This window comes from Pholis gunnellus, assembly GCF_910591455.1.
Source record: "Pholis gunnellus genome assembly, chromosome: 22".
NCBI classification, from domain to species: domain Eukaryota; kingdom Metazoa; phylum Chordata; class Actinopteri; order Perciformes; family Pholidae; genus Pholis; species Pholis gunnellus.
In genome coordinates, this window is record NC_136549.1 from 15,620,195 (window position 1) to 15,639,663 (window position 19,469).

The following is a 19,469-nucleotide window of genomic DNA, read 5'->3' on the forward strand; positions in this document are numbered from 1 at the left end:
CGTTGACTTCAACCCGGAAGTGAGTGTGGCACGAGGAAGCGACGAGTATAAACAAACATGGTTCGTAGTTTACTCTGCAGAGCTGTCGGTGTGTTTCAGCTCAGCGGGACTTCAACGCCGCTGACCGGGACTCGTTTCGACTCTCCGACTGAACCGGAGCCGCTGACGGTGAGACAGCAAAGCAACGGAATAAGGTGCAGCAACGAAATGTGTCCGTGTCCTTTGGAACTGCCATACTCTGTGGTAGATGTACTATAGGGGACAAAATAATGTACTTTATTGCACATGTCAAGGTGTTAAGAAACATTTGGCATGCATATTATTTCTAGTTGCATTGTGGGCAAAGTTGCAAATTATTAAGCAGTTCTGCTTTATGGACTTAGAGGATTTAGAGGATTTTTGTGATAATAAATGTGATGACCTTTAACCTTTTAGTTTGTTTTAATCAGAAACACAGCAGTCTAAAAAAAACACATATTTTATTGTACATGATTCACAGGAAGAGAACAATAAAAACTACAGTACACAGCCGATCATAGTACCTGATCTAAATTACCGCATTAATAAAAACTCCTGAGGTACAATAAGAATACACGTAAACAAAACCCTGCTAACAGATCTACATCACAGTACATCGACAGAATTATATTTATTTACACAACAAAGGGCTGAACATACTTGTTAAGCTGTGGAATAGGTAACAATAGATGTAATAACGTTTCTCAGTTTGCTTTACTTGAAGAAATAAACTTAATAAAGTATTACGAGGCACAGTAAGCTCATGTTCTATTGATAAACACACCCTGATAAGCACAGAGGCAAGTTCAGAGGGTTAAATACTTTAAGATGGAATTCTATGCTGTCATCTATTGAACACATTTTATGTGAGTCCTTAAAATGGACTTACGGTATATTGTTGATTTGCAGAAATGTTTTTTGTTTTATTTAAATTTAAAAGAATTGAGAGGAGAGATCCCATCAGCGTTGTGTGTGCCTTAACCCCTAACCCCCCCCAGTAGTGGTTCTCATCATGTTGACGGATACAGTTTTGTGACATTCACGGTCAGACGCCGTTTTTCTTCCGGTTCCAGTGAGTGCTGGTTGTGACTTGAGTTGTTCCGTAAAGGTAGTAGGTTGTCGGTCCGGCGGTCAGCGCGCTGCGACGCGAGTCATCCCCGGGTTCACGAAGGAGAAGTTCCTGAACATCGTCTGGTCAACGCTGTTGATGAGCGTCCGGTCGGCACACGACAGCCGAGGCTTCTCGTTGATGAACTCTTTGTCGAAGTTGCTGCAGTCACTGGGCGACGTCTGTCAATGCAAGTGCAATAATGATTCAACGATCTCACGATCTGTTATGTCTTTTATTTTCCCCCATGAATAGATGTGTCATCATTAGTCATCAAAGAATGTAGCAATACTACCAACAAGCACTTTTTACATTGATTCACCTGCCAGTTATTGTCTCCATCAATCGTTTTGTTCTGTAAAATGTCCCAAAATAGTTTCATAATAACCCATAAATCAAAGGTGATGTGTTGTTTTATCCGACCCGCTGTCCAAAACTCAGTTTATTATCACACTAGACAAAGAAACACATTAGAGAAGCTGGATCAAGACATTCTTTTGCATTTTTTCTCCCAAAAGGACTGAAATTAATTGTTAAATATACCCGTTAAGACACTGAATCTACTCGTGTAGCTTTAGCTTTAGTTGAGTAGTCTGTTCAGCTCTATTTAACATTAGAATTAAACGATGAACAACATAGCAAGGAGCTCCGTTCATTAATGAAAATTGAAATTGACACAGAATTCAAGGAAATTACAAATGTGCACTTCATTGATTTTGAAGAATGCATTCTTCACTTTACTTAAAGTAGGTTTAACATCTGCAGCTAGCATAAAAAAAAAAGATCCGTCTCTCCAAATGTGGGTGACAAAGTGAGCCCACGCTGTGCACCAGCTGTGTACAGTGTACTTACTAGAGTTGGCCTGAAGGGCGGCGCCACCTTCCGTTGTTCCAGGGCGGTCCAGTCGGTGCTGCTGAAGAAGTTGTGCTCTCGGATGTTTCCCTTCACTCCCAGTCGCTCCTCGGGCTCCCTCACAAACAACTGCAGCACAGACGCACAACGGAGTCATTTTTATTTTTGATAACACATTTAAGTTTTAAGTTTCTGTACTGCATTTCCCAGAAATCAACGGTGCCCGAGTTCTTTTTCTTCTTCTGTTCATGAAGTTAAAGTGTTGTGTTTTCCACGATGGCTTAAAGAGTTACCGTTGGTAGTCGTAAAAGGTTAACTTGTACTTTTGAACCTCGGCTTTCCTTCCAAGATCATTTTTTTCTACTTTCTGCTTCTAGAGATGAATTAGTTTGGTTCCCTCGATGCCACCATTCAGACACACTGAGCGTCTCACCTTGATCAGAATGTCCTTGGCGTCTTTGGTGAGCCAGCGGGGATAAGCGGGGTTGTCCGTCCGTATGGACTGAAACAGCTGCTCTTCGTCGCGGCCGTGGAACGGAGACTGACCGATCAGCATCTCGTACAGCAGCACCCCGAACGACCACCAGTCCACCGAGCTGTTGTACTTCTGCCCCAGCAGGATCTGATAACAGTTAAAAACACACCGTCATAGAGGGGACAGAGATGAACCTCTTTAAATGTATGTAAACGGTGTTTATGGTGCTGCTCGGCCGCCTCGTTAATACGGGAGTATACCGGTAATTCTACCGCTGTGAAAGTGTTGTTTTTGAGTATTTCATTAGATAAAAAAACATGTTGTGAATTTGTTTCAATAAATGTTGACTTTTGAACAACGCTCTGGAGTTATTGGAAATGTTTGGATCGCACGAGTCTATATTTCTGTTATGGTCTCTAAAGCTAATAGCTGAAAGATGAACCTATACTCTTGTATTAATATAAAGGTGTATGTGTGTGTGTGTGTGTGTGTGTGTGTGTGTGTGTGTGTGTGTGTGTGTGTGTGTGTGTGTGTGTTGTCACCTCGGGAGCGATGTAGTCGGGCGTCCCACAGAAGGTGGAGGTCCGTGACTCCTCCTGCATGTTCTCCTTGCACATGCCGAAGTCTGCTATCTTTATGTGACCCTCAGAGTCCAGCAGCACGTTGTCCAGCTTCAGATCCCTACAGAGGAACACGAGGAGGTCAGCAGGGAGCAGCTCTCCGTCTGGCCTGTTTCTTTGCTTTTAGTTTAGTTTCTGGCTGACACTGAGACTCTACCTGTAAATGATTCCTTTAGAGTGCAGGAACTGGAGCCCACAGATGATTTCAGCTGCATAGAAGCTGCAGAAAAAAACAAAATACTCGTAATAAAAAACTAAGTACATTTAATGTCAAATACTTCATTTTGAGATGAAGACTTTTGCTTAAAACTTTGCTCTGGTCTCTTCTTTAGGTTTGTATTCAACGCAATACCTTTTATTATCTCACTGAAATGTACTGAAACTGATGTATGGATGACACAAAAAGGCTAATTATTATAAAATGATGCTTGATACGGGATACATACGTGGTTCTGTGCACGTCAAACTTGTGGCAGTACTGGATGTGGAACATGAGATCGCCTCCATTCAGGTACTCCATCACGAAGAACAGGTTCTCCTGCACACAAAAGCAGAGAGGTCAGGGCCCTGCCGAGGAGGTCTCAGTCCACCGATGAGCGTCCGTTGGTCCTTACCTTGGTCTGGAAGGTGCAGTGAAGGTGCGTGAGGAAAGGGTTCTCCCAGGCTAACGAGAGGACCCTCCTCTCCACCATGGTGCACTCCACGTCGTCGTCCATCAGCACCACGTCCTTCTGCAGAGCCTTCACCGCGTAAAACTGCCCGCTCTTCTTCAGCTCGGCTAAAAACACCTGGAAACACGGCAAGAACATGTAAAAAGAACTGCTGCTGCGGCTGGACAGTTGCCACCCACTCCTCATGCTGATTGTGATGCATGACGGTTTGCCACAACTGATATCAAAGCAACAAGCAACTTGTGGTTTTCTGTGGAAAAAGTGTTGACTCATAATGTGCTGCATGAAAGCTTTATGACGAACTAATGGAACAAGTCTCTACCTAAATATGCTGTCTATGAAAATGCAATATAGCTGTAAGAACTTCCATAAAGAATGGTGAAATGATCTGCATGTATTTTAAACTTCTGCAGGAACTCTCTCGCTACATCCCATTTTCTCTTTGCTCTTGACTTTAAGTGAATAACTTAACATATCTGGATTATTGTGCTTTTCTTCTTCAGATCTTCTCCCGTACCTTGCCGAAGCTGCCCTTCCCGAGCATCTTGTGCAGGACGAAGTCATCCACGGTGAATTTGGGATGGTGATCCTTCTTGGGAACGGCGTACAGAGGCTCTTCTTCCGTCAGCGCCTCAGGGATCGACCCGTCAGCCGGCCCGTCCCATGAAACGCCCTGCAGCTCTGCAGGTCAGCAAGCAGGGATGTGGAAACAAATGAATATAAATATAGAAAAAAAACTATCAAGAAGTGATGACAGAGAGTTCAGTGTGTACCTTTGTTTGTAGCTGCAGCTGTTGCAGCCGGGACTAACCCGGACGGAGCTCGCACGACCCCCTGCTGGCCGACGCCTACTGGACCTTCTCGACCGATGATCTCGGGGTCCGTGTCTCTGGTGCTTCTGGCCTGAAGGCAAAAGGTAGGACTGAAGTTTATCTTGTTAAGCGTTCAAAAGTCGAAATTTCGGTGCAAAAAGCCTCTGAAAAAAATCAGTTAAGCCATCTTGAAACACTTAAAACACCCCTTAAAACCGTCTTTGTGGTTGAACCAGTAAAACCTTGCTAATAAAAAATACTTTAGGTGTTTTAGCAGTTCCTCAAAATGTTCACATTTAAAACAATATTAAAGAACAAAGGATTTGTTTGTCCGACCTGCTGTTTGCTCTCGATGATGGCCAGAGCTTCAGCCATCAGTTTCTGGTTGACCCCACACAGGTTGGCTACTTTCTTCTGGCATTTGTGATGGACGTTCATGCTGCATTCTGCACAGGGAACTCAGCGTTATCATCACGGTGGACATGTCCAGTGATTGTACCTCCACATGTTTTCATGCGCGCGCTGCTACAACGCTTTCAAAGCAGATGTTAAGATGTGTTTCTGCAAGACGGAGCTAGATCAAGATTATTATTCTCTTAGTTTGACAGATTCTTTCTCTTGTTGCATTTTCTCTTAACGATAGAAGGTGTTGTGTTCTGGACAGATTGTAGAGACCTGTGAGGATTTGGTGTAATATGAGTAGAACACCGGCACATTTGCATATTTACGCTTGAGCGTATAAACAATCATATTGCATAGTCTGCCTTACAACTGTGACATTTACGTATCATTTATATTAGTATATACTGAAACATGTCAAAGCCCAGATACAGTAGACACTGGACCAATCACACTTTATCTAATACTTTTTACATTTGTTTTTCTAATTTTACCCTTAATTAGCTTTATTATCTTCACACACACACCTGTAGATACCGTAATTAGATTATTGGCGAGTAAGCTCAGCTGTGCTGTCGTATAAAAAACGTTCTTTTATGCTTGTTGTGTTTAATTAGTGTCATCAGGTAACACAAAGCAAGTAGGTGCGTACGAGGTGTCGGGCCAATCCTCACAAAACCAGTTTCTTAACACAAGATGCATAAAAAAACCACAGAAATCATAAAACTCCCGCCTCTCACCCTCACATTTGAGCCCCTGCTTGGCGAGCCCCCACAGCAGAGTCCCGCAGTGTTCGCAGAACGTGGGACTTTTGAAGTTGTAGACTTTGAACCTGTGCGGCATGTCGATCTTGAAGCGCTCCTTGTGGATCTGCAGCACAAACATCACATCAGACAGATTCATCTCGGACACAGACGAAGCCAAAAGTAGCAGCAGAAACACTTCCTGTATCCAAACAGTGGGTGGCAGGTTTGTCCTTTTTTTTGTATTCCGCGTACTACAACATGAGGCTTTGCCTTCTCTTTTGGTTTCATGCACATGGACTCAGCCGGCATGATGAGGAAGTGAGAAGATGAAAGCAGCAAACGAGACGAGACAAGAATGTCTGGCGTCGTGACCCCTTACTACCTGATTAGTAAGCGTTTATAACCACGACTTTACAAAGCTCGTAGTGACGCATTTAAGGGCATTTCTGTGAAACAACCCGTGTCTGTGAGGCAGGAACTCACCATTGTTTCTTTGCTGTTGATGGCTGAACCCGTGCATTTGGCGATGACCTTGTCGATGCATTTTTTGTGAATCGCCGCGTTGCACTCTAGAAGACACAAAGGTGACAGAGTCAGACACGTGAAGGCAGACGGGTATGGAAGACATCAGTCAGTGGAAACGTAATGTGACACTCACGTCTGCACTGGTAGCCCTGCTTGTTCAGACCCCTGTGGGTAAATAAAAAACAGGTTAAAATGACTCATGTGAGGATGCAGAAAACCATCATTTGCGTGGTTGATATCTGAGTTCGCTGCGCACCAGACGAACTCTTTGCAGACGGAGCAGAAGGTCGGTTGAGGGAAGAACGTGGCGCTGAACTCGTGGCATTTGACAACGTGGACTTTGGCCTGTTTGATGGCACCTCGCCGCTGATGGAGGGCGAACAGACCCTCCCTCTCCGGTTCGGACTCTTGGTCTCCTTCGCTCTGACCCGCAGCGTCTGAAACACGTCATGCAGTTTTTTATTTAGAGAAGAAAAGACTTCTTGTTGCTCTGGACGAGCTGAGCTCAGCAACAAAGACGTTTCACACCTTGATGCAGATTCCTACGTCAGAGTTTCACTTTGTCTAAACCGTCTCTTAAGTAGTCAGTCTTCTCTGTTGAAGCCCCGTTTTGTGATCTTATTTTTGCAGTTTAACATAAAATAACTCGCCTTTAACATAAAATAACTCGCCTGATTCTGACTGTTATTGATTCTGTCGTTATCTAGTGATTTTACTGCATCACTGACTCTTGTATTGGTTTTCAGAACCGTAACAGTTCATATTTACACCTCTGCTTTTAATTGATTACTGAGAAGTGAACCTATACTCCATGATTGATCAATAACCTGCTGAGCTGAGACGTCAACATTTCTGGGTTCTACGAAGCTCGATTGATCCCAGGATCCCAGGAATAGAAAGCAAATAAGCACATTTTCCCAATCTGTCCCTTTTTTAAAAAGCTTAATATCTATTTAGAAAGGTGTCTGCATGCTGCCCACATGAATATACAATACACAATGTATTTTATACAAATTGAACGCCGCTCTGGAGGACGTTCCACAGAGCAAATTGCCGCAGTGTGCCGGTCGCTGTGCCACCTGTTGTTCTGAGCAACGATTTCCTATTTACTGGGTCTATAAATAGAAACATGAGACGGCTTCTTCCTTTCGGTTTGGAGGGACTTCTTAGGCCTTGGTATGGTGTTAATGTCAGGAAAGCACCCGGGAAAGGGATCTCACACACACACACACACACACACACACCGACGAGGGAGGACCTGCAGAGACTCCACGTTCTTATTTATAGTTTGAGAAAATGTAATTAGTCTCTGAGGGGATTAAAGCTCATTTAAACACACAAGAGTTTTGAAGGACTACACAGACAGTTGAGGTGATGGTCAGTGGTTTATCATCACATTCACTATTTATTTACACAAAAATACTAAATATTCCCTCTCAAACTGTCACATGAAAGCATTTAAAGAATATAATGTGGTTTAGTGGCTAAAGGAAAAAGTTCTGTATGAATGTTTAGCAGCTCTCTACCATGACTCGGTATAATAGTGAATGATTACCATTCAATTGGCAGTTTAAAACACCTGACATTTGTCAAAGACTATTGTTTGGTGCACAATAAATGATTAGCATCAAGTTTTTTTTTCTTTCACTTGTCATTATGAAGTAAATGTTGATTGCACAATGTGACGGCTGCAGAGTTTAGATTGGTTCCCTTTAAGCATCGCTTTCACTATGCGTGCAATTTCCTGGGAAAATGAAGGCTCCATTCAGAAAACAAAGGAAATCCATTACCTCACCAAAACAGGAAGAGGATAGCGCTTTTGGTAGCTAACCCCAAGTCACCAAAGAGTATGAATGTAAGTTCTTTGCGGTTAATATCTGCAGTACATCGTAGTTCTTATAGTCTGACTCATGGGATGTAGACTTGGGATACAAGTCTGCCGTTGGCCGCGTATCTCACGTTCCTGCGCCTTTAGCTTAGCGCCGCCCAAGAAGGTCGTGATTGTTTTAAAGGAATACAAACGAGCGTCTTTAACATGTGGAGCCAGGACTCTCTGTTAAGATGTGTACGGCTGTGCAAGACTGTAGTTGTTGTAAGTGGTGGTAAAGGGCAGCAGCTGGATGTTATAAAGCTTTGAAACCACTCACCGCTTTTCTCCAGATAGTATTTGGCCTCCATCAGCAGGCGTCCCTGTGGCTTCAGCTCCAGCTGACACAAAGAGAAACAGAAGCAGAAGCAGCATTTTAAGGACCGAAATTCACGAGAAAGACATTGAGAATGAAAAGGGAAGGATTCAGGATGATGACGCGTGAACTGAACAATAGAATGATGTTTGAGCTCACTGAGACAGCGGACCAGACTGTGGAGGAAATTCAGAATATATTTGATTTGATTCATCCGTTCTACTTTGTTTGTTTGATTTCTTAGTTTGGAATGAGAGACAGTTGGCGTAAATCCTCTGGTGTCACTCAAAGTCTTTCCAGGGAAAGGAATTATCTGGTGCACGAGAAGTGATCTGTGTCTAGATTCTGACTAAAAATAAATTGAGGAAGATCCGGGTAATGAGCATGAGCAGAGACGGCCTCCAAATCCTGGATTTAATGAAGAAGCAACTCGGGCTGAAGTGGGAGAGAATAGATGTGAAACTGAACCTCTGGAGGGGGTCTGGGGGGCCTCCACCTCCACATTCGGGGCATTGTTTTCCTGATTAGATGGTGTACGATAGAGAGATGACAAGAAATGAGGGTAGAGACCGAGGCAGGGGGAACAATGGTCTAATGGTGAGTCTTAAACCCTGAGGACACCAACGTTTCTTTACTATTTTAAAGGAATATTTCACCCCCAAAACAACCATTCGTACATCAATTACCGTGTTAAATATGAGCCAAACATCCGTTTACAAACGCTCACACATTTCGTGTAGAAATACGTTAAAACCATACGTTTCGAAGGTCTGATAATCACTTTTTTGACATTGTTTTTTTGGTCCGTCAGCACCAACACAAACACAACTCACCCAGATCTCCAGCTTGCCGTTCTCCTTCTTGCATCGCGTCGCCAGCGGGTCCAGAGCCACCGTGGCCTCGGACTTCAGCTCAGCCGTCCGGTCCTTCACCATCACGTGCATGATGCGCCCGCGGTGGACGTGGGCGTCGAACGTGGTGTTCCACGGCGGGTACATGGTGGGCTTCTTCTGCTTGTACACTTGGCCCTTTTCTGGGGAAAAAAACAACAAAAAACAATATAAAAGAAATTAAATTTTTTTATTGGCAGGATTCTTTTGCTTTGAGCTTTTCTTGGCAGCATACAGGAAATAAGATGAAAAGGAAGCTGCGCTGGTGATTTTCACTTTGACTTCCACTTCAATACCTAGAAATCCTCTGCGTCAGCAAAATAAATGTGTTGTCGTTACTGGCAGGCGACAAAGCTATGACGAGATGAAAGCATCACCTGTGAGTCATATTTCTGGACAAACTGAGTGTATGTTCTATATATATTTATATAAAATGCTATTTCAAAGAACTGGAGGAAGGACTGACTGACAATCGTTGATGAAACCGTCTTCATAGAATAACTGACACAATTATGCATGACTCAAAATGAGACAACAGGACTGAATAAATGGTGGCAAATATGTGAACTAGAGCACTAAATGTGTATTAATCCGCCACTGCAAATAGTACCCAACACATGCACTTTTTACTTCAGTTTAATAATAATAATAATTTAACAGATTTATGTCTTCAGATTGTACTGAAGGGCTGAGAGTCTCCGGGTAAGAACTCATTGAGAGAGCCCTATAATAATAAAAGTATAGACGGCCTTATCCTTCAAGGATTTAACTAAACATCCAGAACATTACGAAGGGTTTTAACTGCCAGAGACGAAAACACCGGGAATTAGTGTATCGCTCTTAACGTATAGTGAGTCACTCTCAGGGGATTAGATGCTCTTCTACGGTCCAAAGCTGTCATTTAAAGCTGAAATCTGTGACTTTTATTACATTAAAATGTGGTTTTCTTATGTTGAAGATGTGATAACTTCACATTCTCCTCCACTCATTGGTAATAACGTTCAGTTTGATATTCCATCTTTCACCACCTGGCCAGCAGATTGTTCTGATCATCGCCTCGCAGTGTCGGGAGATTTTCTATCGCACCGCATGGATAGAAAAAAAATAAAATAAAGTGACATCTGCGGATTTTCCTCTGTAAAAACATCCCATATATCCACTTGCATAACAGCCACCTGCCACCGTGCTGCCGCCGCAATAAAGCCCGCTAAGCTTCTTTTTTATTTTCTCTTCTCACAACCTTCACCATCGGCTCATCGCCGGTCCGTCCACCGGCTCTGCCAGCTGCCGTCTGTGCTGAATAACGCACCCAGAGAGGAAAATATGTCATAGGCTACACTTTTGAGAGATACAGACAGACAGACAGACAGACAGACAGACAGACAGAGAGACAGAGGTGTCACTTTTGGTGTCAGCCAGTTCCTGTGTTATTCAGTGAAGGTGTCATTTGGACTCAAGTGTGCTCTCATGCAACATCTCCCTCTTCTTCACTGCAGGGCGTGTCGTCAAAGATCTTAAATTGGAGTTTGTTTGAGTTGTTAAAATTCAAAGTTATTGCTTCGTCCCTTTTTAAACCAGCTCAGGTATATAAACACACCACAGCTGGAGCTCCTCCTGATCGCGCTGAATCCGCACTAAACTAAAAATCTAAAGAAAGTCTGTTGGCAGCGTTTGTAGCTGGAGCAGCTTGAGTCAGCGTGCAGGTTTGCCTCATTACAATCTAAATGTGGAAGTTTACTCTGAATGGCCCACTGTTTGACTCCAGCAGCAAGCTGTCCAACGAGTTTTTCCATTAACACGGAGGAGGAAGGGGGGGGGGGGGCTGTATTTCATGTTAGGCAAACAAAAGAAGGAAATATCAGTTACACACGCAATTACAGACAAACAGGGCACATCTTTTGCTTCTTTCAGATACGTTCACTTAAAGAGGCTCGGCGTGAAAAGAAAGCAACAATGAATGTGTTCCAGTGTTGTCTATGAAAAGATCTTCTTCCTCTGTGCCATAGAACTCCATTTAAAAAGCCACAAATACTCACTACAGCACTCAAATGTGGATTCATCCGCCGCTGAAAATAGTCCCCAGAATAAGAAGTAAGAACCATAAGAAGTGGGCGGCGGTGTCTGTCTCTGCAGAAGCGCTGTCACAAGTTATTTACACAAGTTATTTCCCTGCTTGGTGTTAAACTACAAGTTCTACTGAAGTTAAAGACCTGAACGCTTCTTCCACCACTGAGTGAAACCAATGAAGCTCATTGTATGTGATGTACGGTTCTGGTAGTATCATCTCCTGTAAGTCTCCAGTGTTTCCAAGCATGACAAAAGGTACAAAGTGAAATGAATCTAGGTGATAATGAAGCACACGGGGCCTCTCTCTCTGCAGGACCATCTTGTGGTTTCACAGAGGAAAAGAAGCATCAGAGCCGCCCTCTTTCCTCTCAGTGACTCTGTTTTTAGCTCCGTGCTGCACTCATATTCACCGGCGGGTAAAGATAGCCAGATGCAGAACAAAGATATCGGCTCTGAGTCTCTTATCACGCTGGGAAGTTTCCCAAAGTTGTGAATCAACAATAGCAATGAAGATATTACAAAATGAAGGATAGTGTTGAGTTCTTAAACATGTCTAACTACATGGAGCCTGCCGTCCTAAAGCTCAGATCTTTAGTGTAATACTTCTCCGATAAATGTACTTTCTTTAACTAAAAGTTAAAGATGCTACTTCTACATTTCTATGTTTATTCCAGACACACACTGTTGCTGCTCTACTGAACATGAAATGCACGGTTTCCCTGCGTGTCAGAGGAATTAGTGTCTTTCTGAGAACGAGCCAGTGAACATATGGTGCTCACAGGGACGTTTAAGCTTCCATGAGCTGGATGGAATTAATGTTGGAATACATGTAAGGCATGTATGAAATATGTGTACATGTGGGTTCTGAAATGATATAAGTGAACAGAATGTGTTTTGTTTGTCAGGATGAAGAAGTTAATGTTGCAGCAAAACATTCATTTTCTTTGTCAGTCATTCTCCTCAGTAGTTGTTTTATTATTTTGTTCATAAAAATAACTAATCACAATTTCCCCAGAGCGGTGACAGATGAAAACCCAAATATTTATATTCACTATGATTCATATTCACTAAACTATCGTACGAGACAAAGAACAGCAGCAACACGTCTCCTTTACAGCTGAGATTAGACTGAACGTTTGAAGAAACTCGGCTACAGCGTAGTTTGGTATCGCTATCGGCTGAGGAGGAGGAGGAGGAGGAGAAGGAGAAGGAGAAGGAGAAGAGGAGGAGGAGGAGGAGGAGAGAAGAAGAAGAAGAAGAAGAAGAAGAAGAAGAAGAAGAAGAAGAAGAAGAAGAAGAAGAAGAAGAAGAAGAAGAAGAAGAAGAAGAAGAAGAAGAAGAAGAAGAAGAAGAAGAAGAAGAAGAAGAAGAAGAAGAAGAAGAAGAAGAAGAAGAAGAAGAAGAAGAAGAAGAAGAAGAAGAAGAAGAAGACTTCTAACCATCTATGAGAGAAAGAAGGAGAGAGGTCTTCAGGACTTCTCTGTGCAATTAAGGACGTTTTATAGAATTTTGTCGTTTCCATTCAGCTTCTCTAATACGATACTTCACAATGTGTGAATGGAAACAAGACCATGGACTCCACTATGACCGATGTCTGTGTGTATGTCACTAGAGACCAACGTATCTGGAATCTAACGGCATTTTAAGTCGACACCGATGCGTAGCCACTTGTTGTTTTTGGCGCACAGCTTGACGACAGTGTTTAGTCCCGCCCCCGACGTTGATTGGCTAATTCTTAAACCCCGGCATGCTCAATTGGTCGATTACTTTTTGACCAAGAAACCTTTGTGAAGGGGACGGATTTAAAAACTATGGACCATAGACAGCAACAGTGCTACTGTGTTGATCGCTGATGAGACCACAACTGATTTTCAAAATTAGTTGCAAACAATTCAAGCAAAAAACGCAGAATATTCTTCAGTTCCAGCTTCTGGAATGTGAGGATTTTCTGTCTCATCTCATTGTAATCTGAATATCTTTAAGACATTAGAAGAAGTTATCTTGGAGACTACTGCTATAACCCACCTTGTTCCAGTTTACATCACATAAACATTGTAAATATTAGATTAATATATTTAACACAAATGGACCCGAGCAGCCACCAACCTGTGTCGATGGCCTCCTTCATGTAGACGGCACAGTACGGGTTCAGCACCTCTTCGTGGTAGGCCAGACCGGGATCCATCTCAAATTTGGAGAACCCGATCCGCAGGAAAGGAGACATGGCTGCAGGTTTTCAAATATCCACAAAAACAAAAAACCTCCAGGAAAGACGCCGTCTTCTCAAGTGAGGAGATTTCTCACATTCGGTGTCGCCGTCGGCCACCTTTCCTCCACTTCAGCACACGCTGACTGACACTTCTTTCCTCCAGAAGAGAGAAGAGTCGGGCGGTGGGGGGAGGAGGAGGAGGAGGAAGAGGAGGAGGAGGGTTTGCTGTTTTCCGCCCTTGAAGATTTAAACAACCTGTGAGAGGAAGAGACAAAGAGAGAGAGATGTTTCATCACCCGTGACACCGTAACCACAAGCTCTGAGCGAGTTTCCCCTCAAAGACTTCGTCCGCTCAGCGTTTGAAACTAAATCAGCAGCCAAACGTCTCCCCGCATGGAGACACGTCTCATCACCGGCGTCTGTTCTGTGGGGAGATGTTTGAGGAGCCTTGTTTAAACCCAGAAACCTGAATACAGCTTGAATAACCCCTCATACCTTCAGGACTTGTAAACAGCTTGTTGTCACACGTGGTGGCAGAAACCTTGTTGAGCAACTTTATGAAAAATAAAAAAGATAATCTCTAATAAATATAATCTCTTCGTGTGATCAACTGCAAATATGACTACAGCAACCCACTCGCGTTGCCTCTCCTGCACCAGTTTTGATGGCAAAGTCTTCCACTTGGTGACGGTCGATGTGATATTTGAGGCCGGTCGGAGAGCTGTGTGTGTGTGTGTGTGTGTGTGTGACTATTAATAGAGCTGAAACACTAAACGCAGTGCAGGAATATGCGACCGCATGTGCCTGAGTCTGCAATACTCGCTGTCTTGATGGTCAGAGGCGAGTCACCTTCTTTCCTGTAAACCTCACTGACCCTGAGTCAGTACACACAGAGAGACGTATAAAGTACAGTCGGTGGATTATTCCGTACTTCAGGTACTGTAAATACTGTAAATACTAATCCTACGAGGTTTATGCGACATGTTGGCAGGTCGTCCAGAAGAAATGTGTCCCTGCCTCGTTCAATCGTTCAGACCGAAGTCCTAAAAGTTTCTCCAAAGTATCCAATTAAATAACACAGACGACAAAGACAACCAGCAACTATTCACATGTGACAAGAAGTTAGATGTTAATGTTTAAATAAAGTAGCTGCTGACAGCAATAGAAGGCTACGGACTGAAGGATCCCAAACGTTTTGTTTGTTTTGTGAGTGTTTGTCAGAGCAGCTTTCTCACTTTTTGTTCCTACTGTTGAAGAATCTCTTTCATTTCTGATCAATCAGGCAGTTTTATTTTTCATTCAGTCATTTTCCCCCGAGATGCTTATAATGAAATCATGAAGAGTGAAACTGAGACACAGCTGCAGCCTCCTTTGATCTTTTTTAGGTCCAGTTTTTTAGGGATGGTTTCAATTATAACACTTTCTTTTTGCTTATAAAATCTAACCTACATAAACATCTTTATCCACATTTAGTTAAGCACTTCTAGTGACAGACTGATACTGATATTGACACACACACACACACACACACACACAGATTCAAACGTTTGAACGGTGCAGCGCTGCAGCCTCCTAAGCCGTTTGAACCTGTTGTTCATGAACAGGAGGGAGTTTGACTTCCGGAGCCTTCTGGGTTGTGACGATGCGACCACACTTCCTGTCTCCTTTAGTGGGGCTCCAGCAAACACTCGACCCAAAAAGTCGGTAGTTAAATATGTAAAGTAGAATGTGGACCTGATGGAAAAGACTCCCTCATCGCTCCTGATTATTGTAATATAATTAATATCACTTGATTTACAGTCCCTTTGTGTATTCAGGCCGATCTTTCTGCTGTTTTTACAACATTACTGATGTAAACAAACTCTTATCAGCATCATAAAACATTAATAACTTTGATTTATTCGTGCTTCCTGTATTAACAGCCCTGTCATTTTAAATTGACTGGTGCTTCATGGTGACAGATTGTACCTTCAGGTTCGTCGTATTAGATTTCTCATAAAACTATAGACTGAGGCTGAGACACCAATAGAAACTGAGCTCTGACCTCAAACCTTTATCTTACTTTCAGGTGACTAACGTTTAACAGAATGAGGTAATCGCATATAAATCAGAAGTCTCTCAGTAAAGCCTCCGAGTCTGAGCTGCTCTGTTGTTATGGTTCATTTATAAATATATAATATAAATATATAAGTGTCCCGCTAGTAACTAAGTTAATACAAGTGAAGCTGCAGAATTCAATGATTTAAAAAAAGGGTTTACTAAATATGTTGTATGGATTATTTTTGTTCAACGGATCATCTGCTTCATGTTTCCTTCATCCTATATTTATATATATATATTATATATTTTCTAGTACAATCCACACACCATGAGTGTAATATGGGTGAAATTATCCTTCATGCACATATTTTTATCAGCAAAAGGTGTAGTGCATGCAGATATGTAGCTCTTCAAGCTCTGAACACTGTTGCAGAAAACGTCCGCTGCATTATCGAATACACTTGTTTTAAAACTAGTTTGGACCGTTAAGGTTTCCGGCACTTATAGTGTGAAGTACAAAGCCGACATAATTAGATGAAACACAATATAAAAGTGACCAAATACTGTAGAGCTTTGGAGCTGATGTGGTGACGTCCTAATAGGATTACACCATCTATGGCCTCTTTCTTCCTCATGAAGTAGCTGGACTTTCAGTGTAAGAGGATTTAGACGAGGCCAACACAGAGGTTATTGTTCAAAAAACAAGCTGCTGATCTTTACGCTGCGAGTCGGCTGCTGGGGGAGTCTGATGGGCTTTTCCACACGTCAGGATGTAAACAAAGGCTTTTTAATGAACTAGAACGTTTCATTCCAGTGAGCTGGCCTGTGTTTGATACTGAACAGCGGCCGTCTGCTGACTGTTGATCTCTTTCAGAGGGAATAAACAAGACTTTTAGTTTTTTTATGTGGGAGGTGGATTCGCTTTTTAATGCAGAACCCACCCATGGGTGCTCAAAGGCCACCTCAATCCTCAAACACACGGGTGGAGCTACATGGAAGGTCAAGTACACCGGGAGACCTTTCAACAAAGCTTTCATGAGGGACGGCAAAGTCAAAACGAGCCTCACACCTGACCCCTCTGTACCATCAAAGCTGTGTGTGTGTGTGTGTGTGTGTGTGTGTGCACCAAAGCTTTTTGAAGTAGCCAAGAGAAGAGGATGAGGAGGGTGAGGAGGAGGAGGGGGGTGTTTGTTGTTGTTGACAGGAGGTCCATGTCTGTGACAGAAGCCTTCGACTGTAGCTGCCACTGTGTCGGGAGCCCAGACGCCCCGAGTGTCCCTGAAGTGGTCTCTCGTTCAAAGATAGAAGGTAGCACACACACACACACACACTCGGAGGATGTGGCCCTCGACAGCCTTTCGTTAATGAATTATCTTAAAATTAGTTCACATTTAGGGCACGTTTGTACCGTGAAAAGAGGCCATTCAACGAAAGTACTGAGACTGAATCGGATTAAAGGCTTTTCTCCTCCAGAAGATACAAACGTGTTCTGATCTCGTTGTTTTTATAAAAGGACTTAAAGATGCTGATGTGCTGTAACTTAAAGTAATCATGTAGTAGTAGTAGTAGTAGTAGTGTACTTCCATTTCATTCTGGTGTGCTTTACTCAAGTATGTACATTCATATACTACTTTTTACTTCTTCTGCACAACATTTCAGTGACAAATAAAACACGTTTCTTTCTACATTTACAGTATTTGACAGCTGTTACAAGTTACTCTGCAGAGTCTTTTACAATTGTACACACACACACATGTCTAATCTGGTTATAACATGTTATGCATTCTGATTGATTTAACATCCAGAATGTATATAAAGTAGTTTAAATGATGCTGGATGCTATGTTTACTTGCAAAACTGTAATGTAACTCAACCAGATTGACTCAAGTACTGTACTTTTGCACAGTTTTGGTGTACTTCATAAAATGCTATGACACCTGTACTTGTGCATCACTGTATTTTACTGTATTTCACTTCACTGCACTTATTTGACAGCTGTAGTTACTTTGCAGAGTTTCGGGCTCACTCTGTTGCACAATGATACTTTTACTTTTGTAATACTTTAAGTACATGTAGCTGATAATACCTCCATACTCAAGGTAATATTTTGATTGCAGGACCTTGTAATAGAGTATTTTTATTTTACTTTTACTTAATTATAGGAAGTGAATATGTCATCTCGCAGCGATACTGCAGAAAATAACAATCAACTCAACGAAGAGACAATATAGAACAAAACAACATAGAGCACTACAATAGAAACCACTAAATGTCAAAGACACGTGCAGCCGTTTACCTTGTTTTTATGTCCTTAATTCAGTGTCACAGGTATCAAATGCGTGCTTTACTAAACAATAGCTCAGTTAAGATGAGTTAAAGTCGCACTAACCTGTAAGAGAGCAGTGAAGGTTTAGTGTTGGCCGACAGAAGCTGCTCTCCATCCGGACACTCTGCAGACAGACCGGAGGACGCAGGGAACGGAGCATTTAACCGTGATACAGTGAGGCCTTCAAAGACGGTCGGAATATTGAGGACTACCTCAAACAAATGGTGAAAATGGTGTTGAATAAGGAAAAATAACAAAGGAAGGGGGATGTTTTACCAGGGCACCATGAGCTAGATGGGACATGTTTAATAAGGAGGTGCAGAGCTTTAAGTTTGTGTTTGCTATTAGATGTAGACGTAGATATATTTAAGATAAGATAAAATAACTCTTTATTAGTCCCGCAGCGGGACATTTACAGGATTACAGCAGCAGACAATATAGTGCAAACAAGAGACATAGTAAAATATCAAAACAAGTATTAAATAAGAAATAAAACAGTAAAGAATATTAAGTAAAAAAGTAGAAAATCCACAATAACTAAAAATATCAGAGGCACATTTTCGAAACCTAATCCCTGCTTTTTGCTACAGCTCCATGTCATTTGGTTTTCTAAGGACTTCGGTTTCAATGTTTTTTGAACATATTGAATTCAGCTTCTGCAATAACCGAGGAGACATTGAACGCATCATTGAGCACCAACGTGCAAAGTGAAACTGCTTCATGAAGCGACAAAGAAGTAGGATTTATAGAACTCATTCAGTGAGCTTAGATGAGGGAAAGTCAGAGCTAAAGTGTTTTTTAATGCACTTCTCAGTTTAACGTGCACATAAGCAACAAAAAGTAGGTTAGTACTATTTTTAATAAAAAGAACCAGAAGACATTAGTCTATCCTGTGAAGTAGTTCCACTCTACAAATAAAACAACCGCCAGTGATAACATGGATTTTGTTCTGCTTTTGGATGCTGAGTCATATGATAGTTTTGGTGTTTGTGAACGTGACATTTGAAGATGAACTTCAGTGGAAAGTAGTTCCTTGCTGAATCATACATGACATATCATCTTTTTCTTCTAAAACCCCATTTTGAGGGGAAATGCGTCTTTTTTTCTCTCCAGAAAACATATTTTTGACTCATCAATTAAAGTATATATTCAACAGAAATGACACATTATAAGCTTCAACAAGGTATTTTTATTAATGCAATGCTGTTAGATTGCATTGCATTATGTTATGCATGACTAACCCTTGTAGTCTCTTATATTATTATATTATTATACCGACAAAACATGTAGCAACCATGTTGAAAAATGTGTTTTAGTCTTGTATTTAGTCTTCAAAGCTTATTTTTAATTAAGAAAATCAATTAAATTAGTTTTTGTATCTTGGAACAACATCAAAACAAGACAGATTTTTGCACTAGTAGCATAACAATTACATTTAATTTCATAATACTTGAAACAAGTTGATTTAAATAAGAAAAACGAAAGAAAAACAGGTGCAATAATCTCAGCTGCTCCGGCATTTTTCTCT

At 41.9% G+C, this 19,469-nt stretch overlaps 1 protein-coding gene across 1 annotated transcript; it reads right to left on the minus strand.

The window, feature by feature from the left end:
• Positions 1-462: 462 nt before the first annotated feature.
• On the minus strand, positions 463-13,597 carry prkcq (protein kinase C, theta). Its single transcript, XM_079184120.1, has 17 exons — positions 13,473-13,597; positions 9,243-9,442; positions 8,374-8,434; positions 6,483-6,663; positions 6,360-6,391; positions 6,185-6,270; positions 5,696-5,825; positions 4,893-5,002; positions 4,518-4,647; positions 4,262-4,425; positions 3,688-3,861; positions 3,520-3,611; positions 3,231-3,293; positions 2,996-3,134; positions 2,412-2,600; positions 1,979-2,107; positions 463-1,308 (listed from the first exon to the last, which is right to left on the minus strand). Exons 1-17 carry the CDS (start codon positions 13,588-13,590, stop codon positions 1,150-1,152), a joined length of 2,157 nt encoding a protein of 718 aa, XP_079040246.1. The 5' UTR covers positions 13,591-13,597; the 3' UTR covers positions 463-1,149.
• Positions 13,598-19,469: the final 5,872 nt, after the last annotated feature.

What these genes read in the sequence shown, in the direction of transcription:
- prkcq (XM_079184120.1), bottom strand. Translation starts at nt 13,590, where the DNA reads ATGTCTCCTTTCCTGCGGATCGGGTTCTCCAAATTTGAGATGGATCCC. An exon ending in AGCTGCAGCTACAAACAAAG is followed by an intron (nt 4,426 to 4,517) that starts GTACACACTGAA and finishes GCTGACCTGCAG; the next exon opens with AGCTGCAGGGCGTTTCATGG. An exon ending in CCGACTACATCGCTCCCGAG is followed by an intron (nt 2,601 to 2,995) that starts GTGACAACACAC and finishes AACTGTTATCAG; the next exon opens with ATCCTGCTGGGGCAGAAGTA.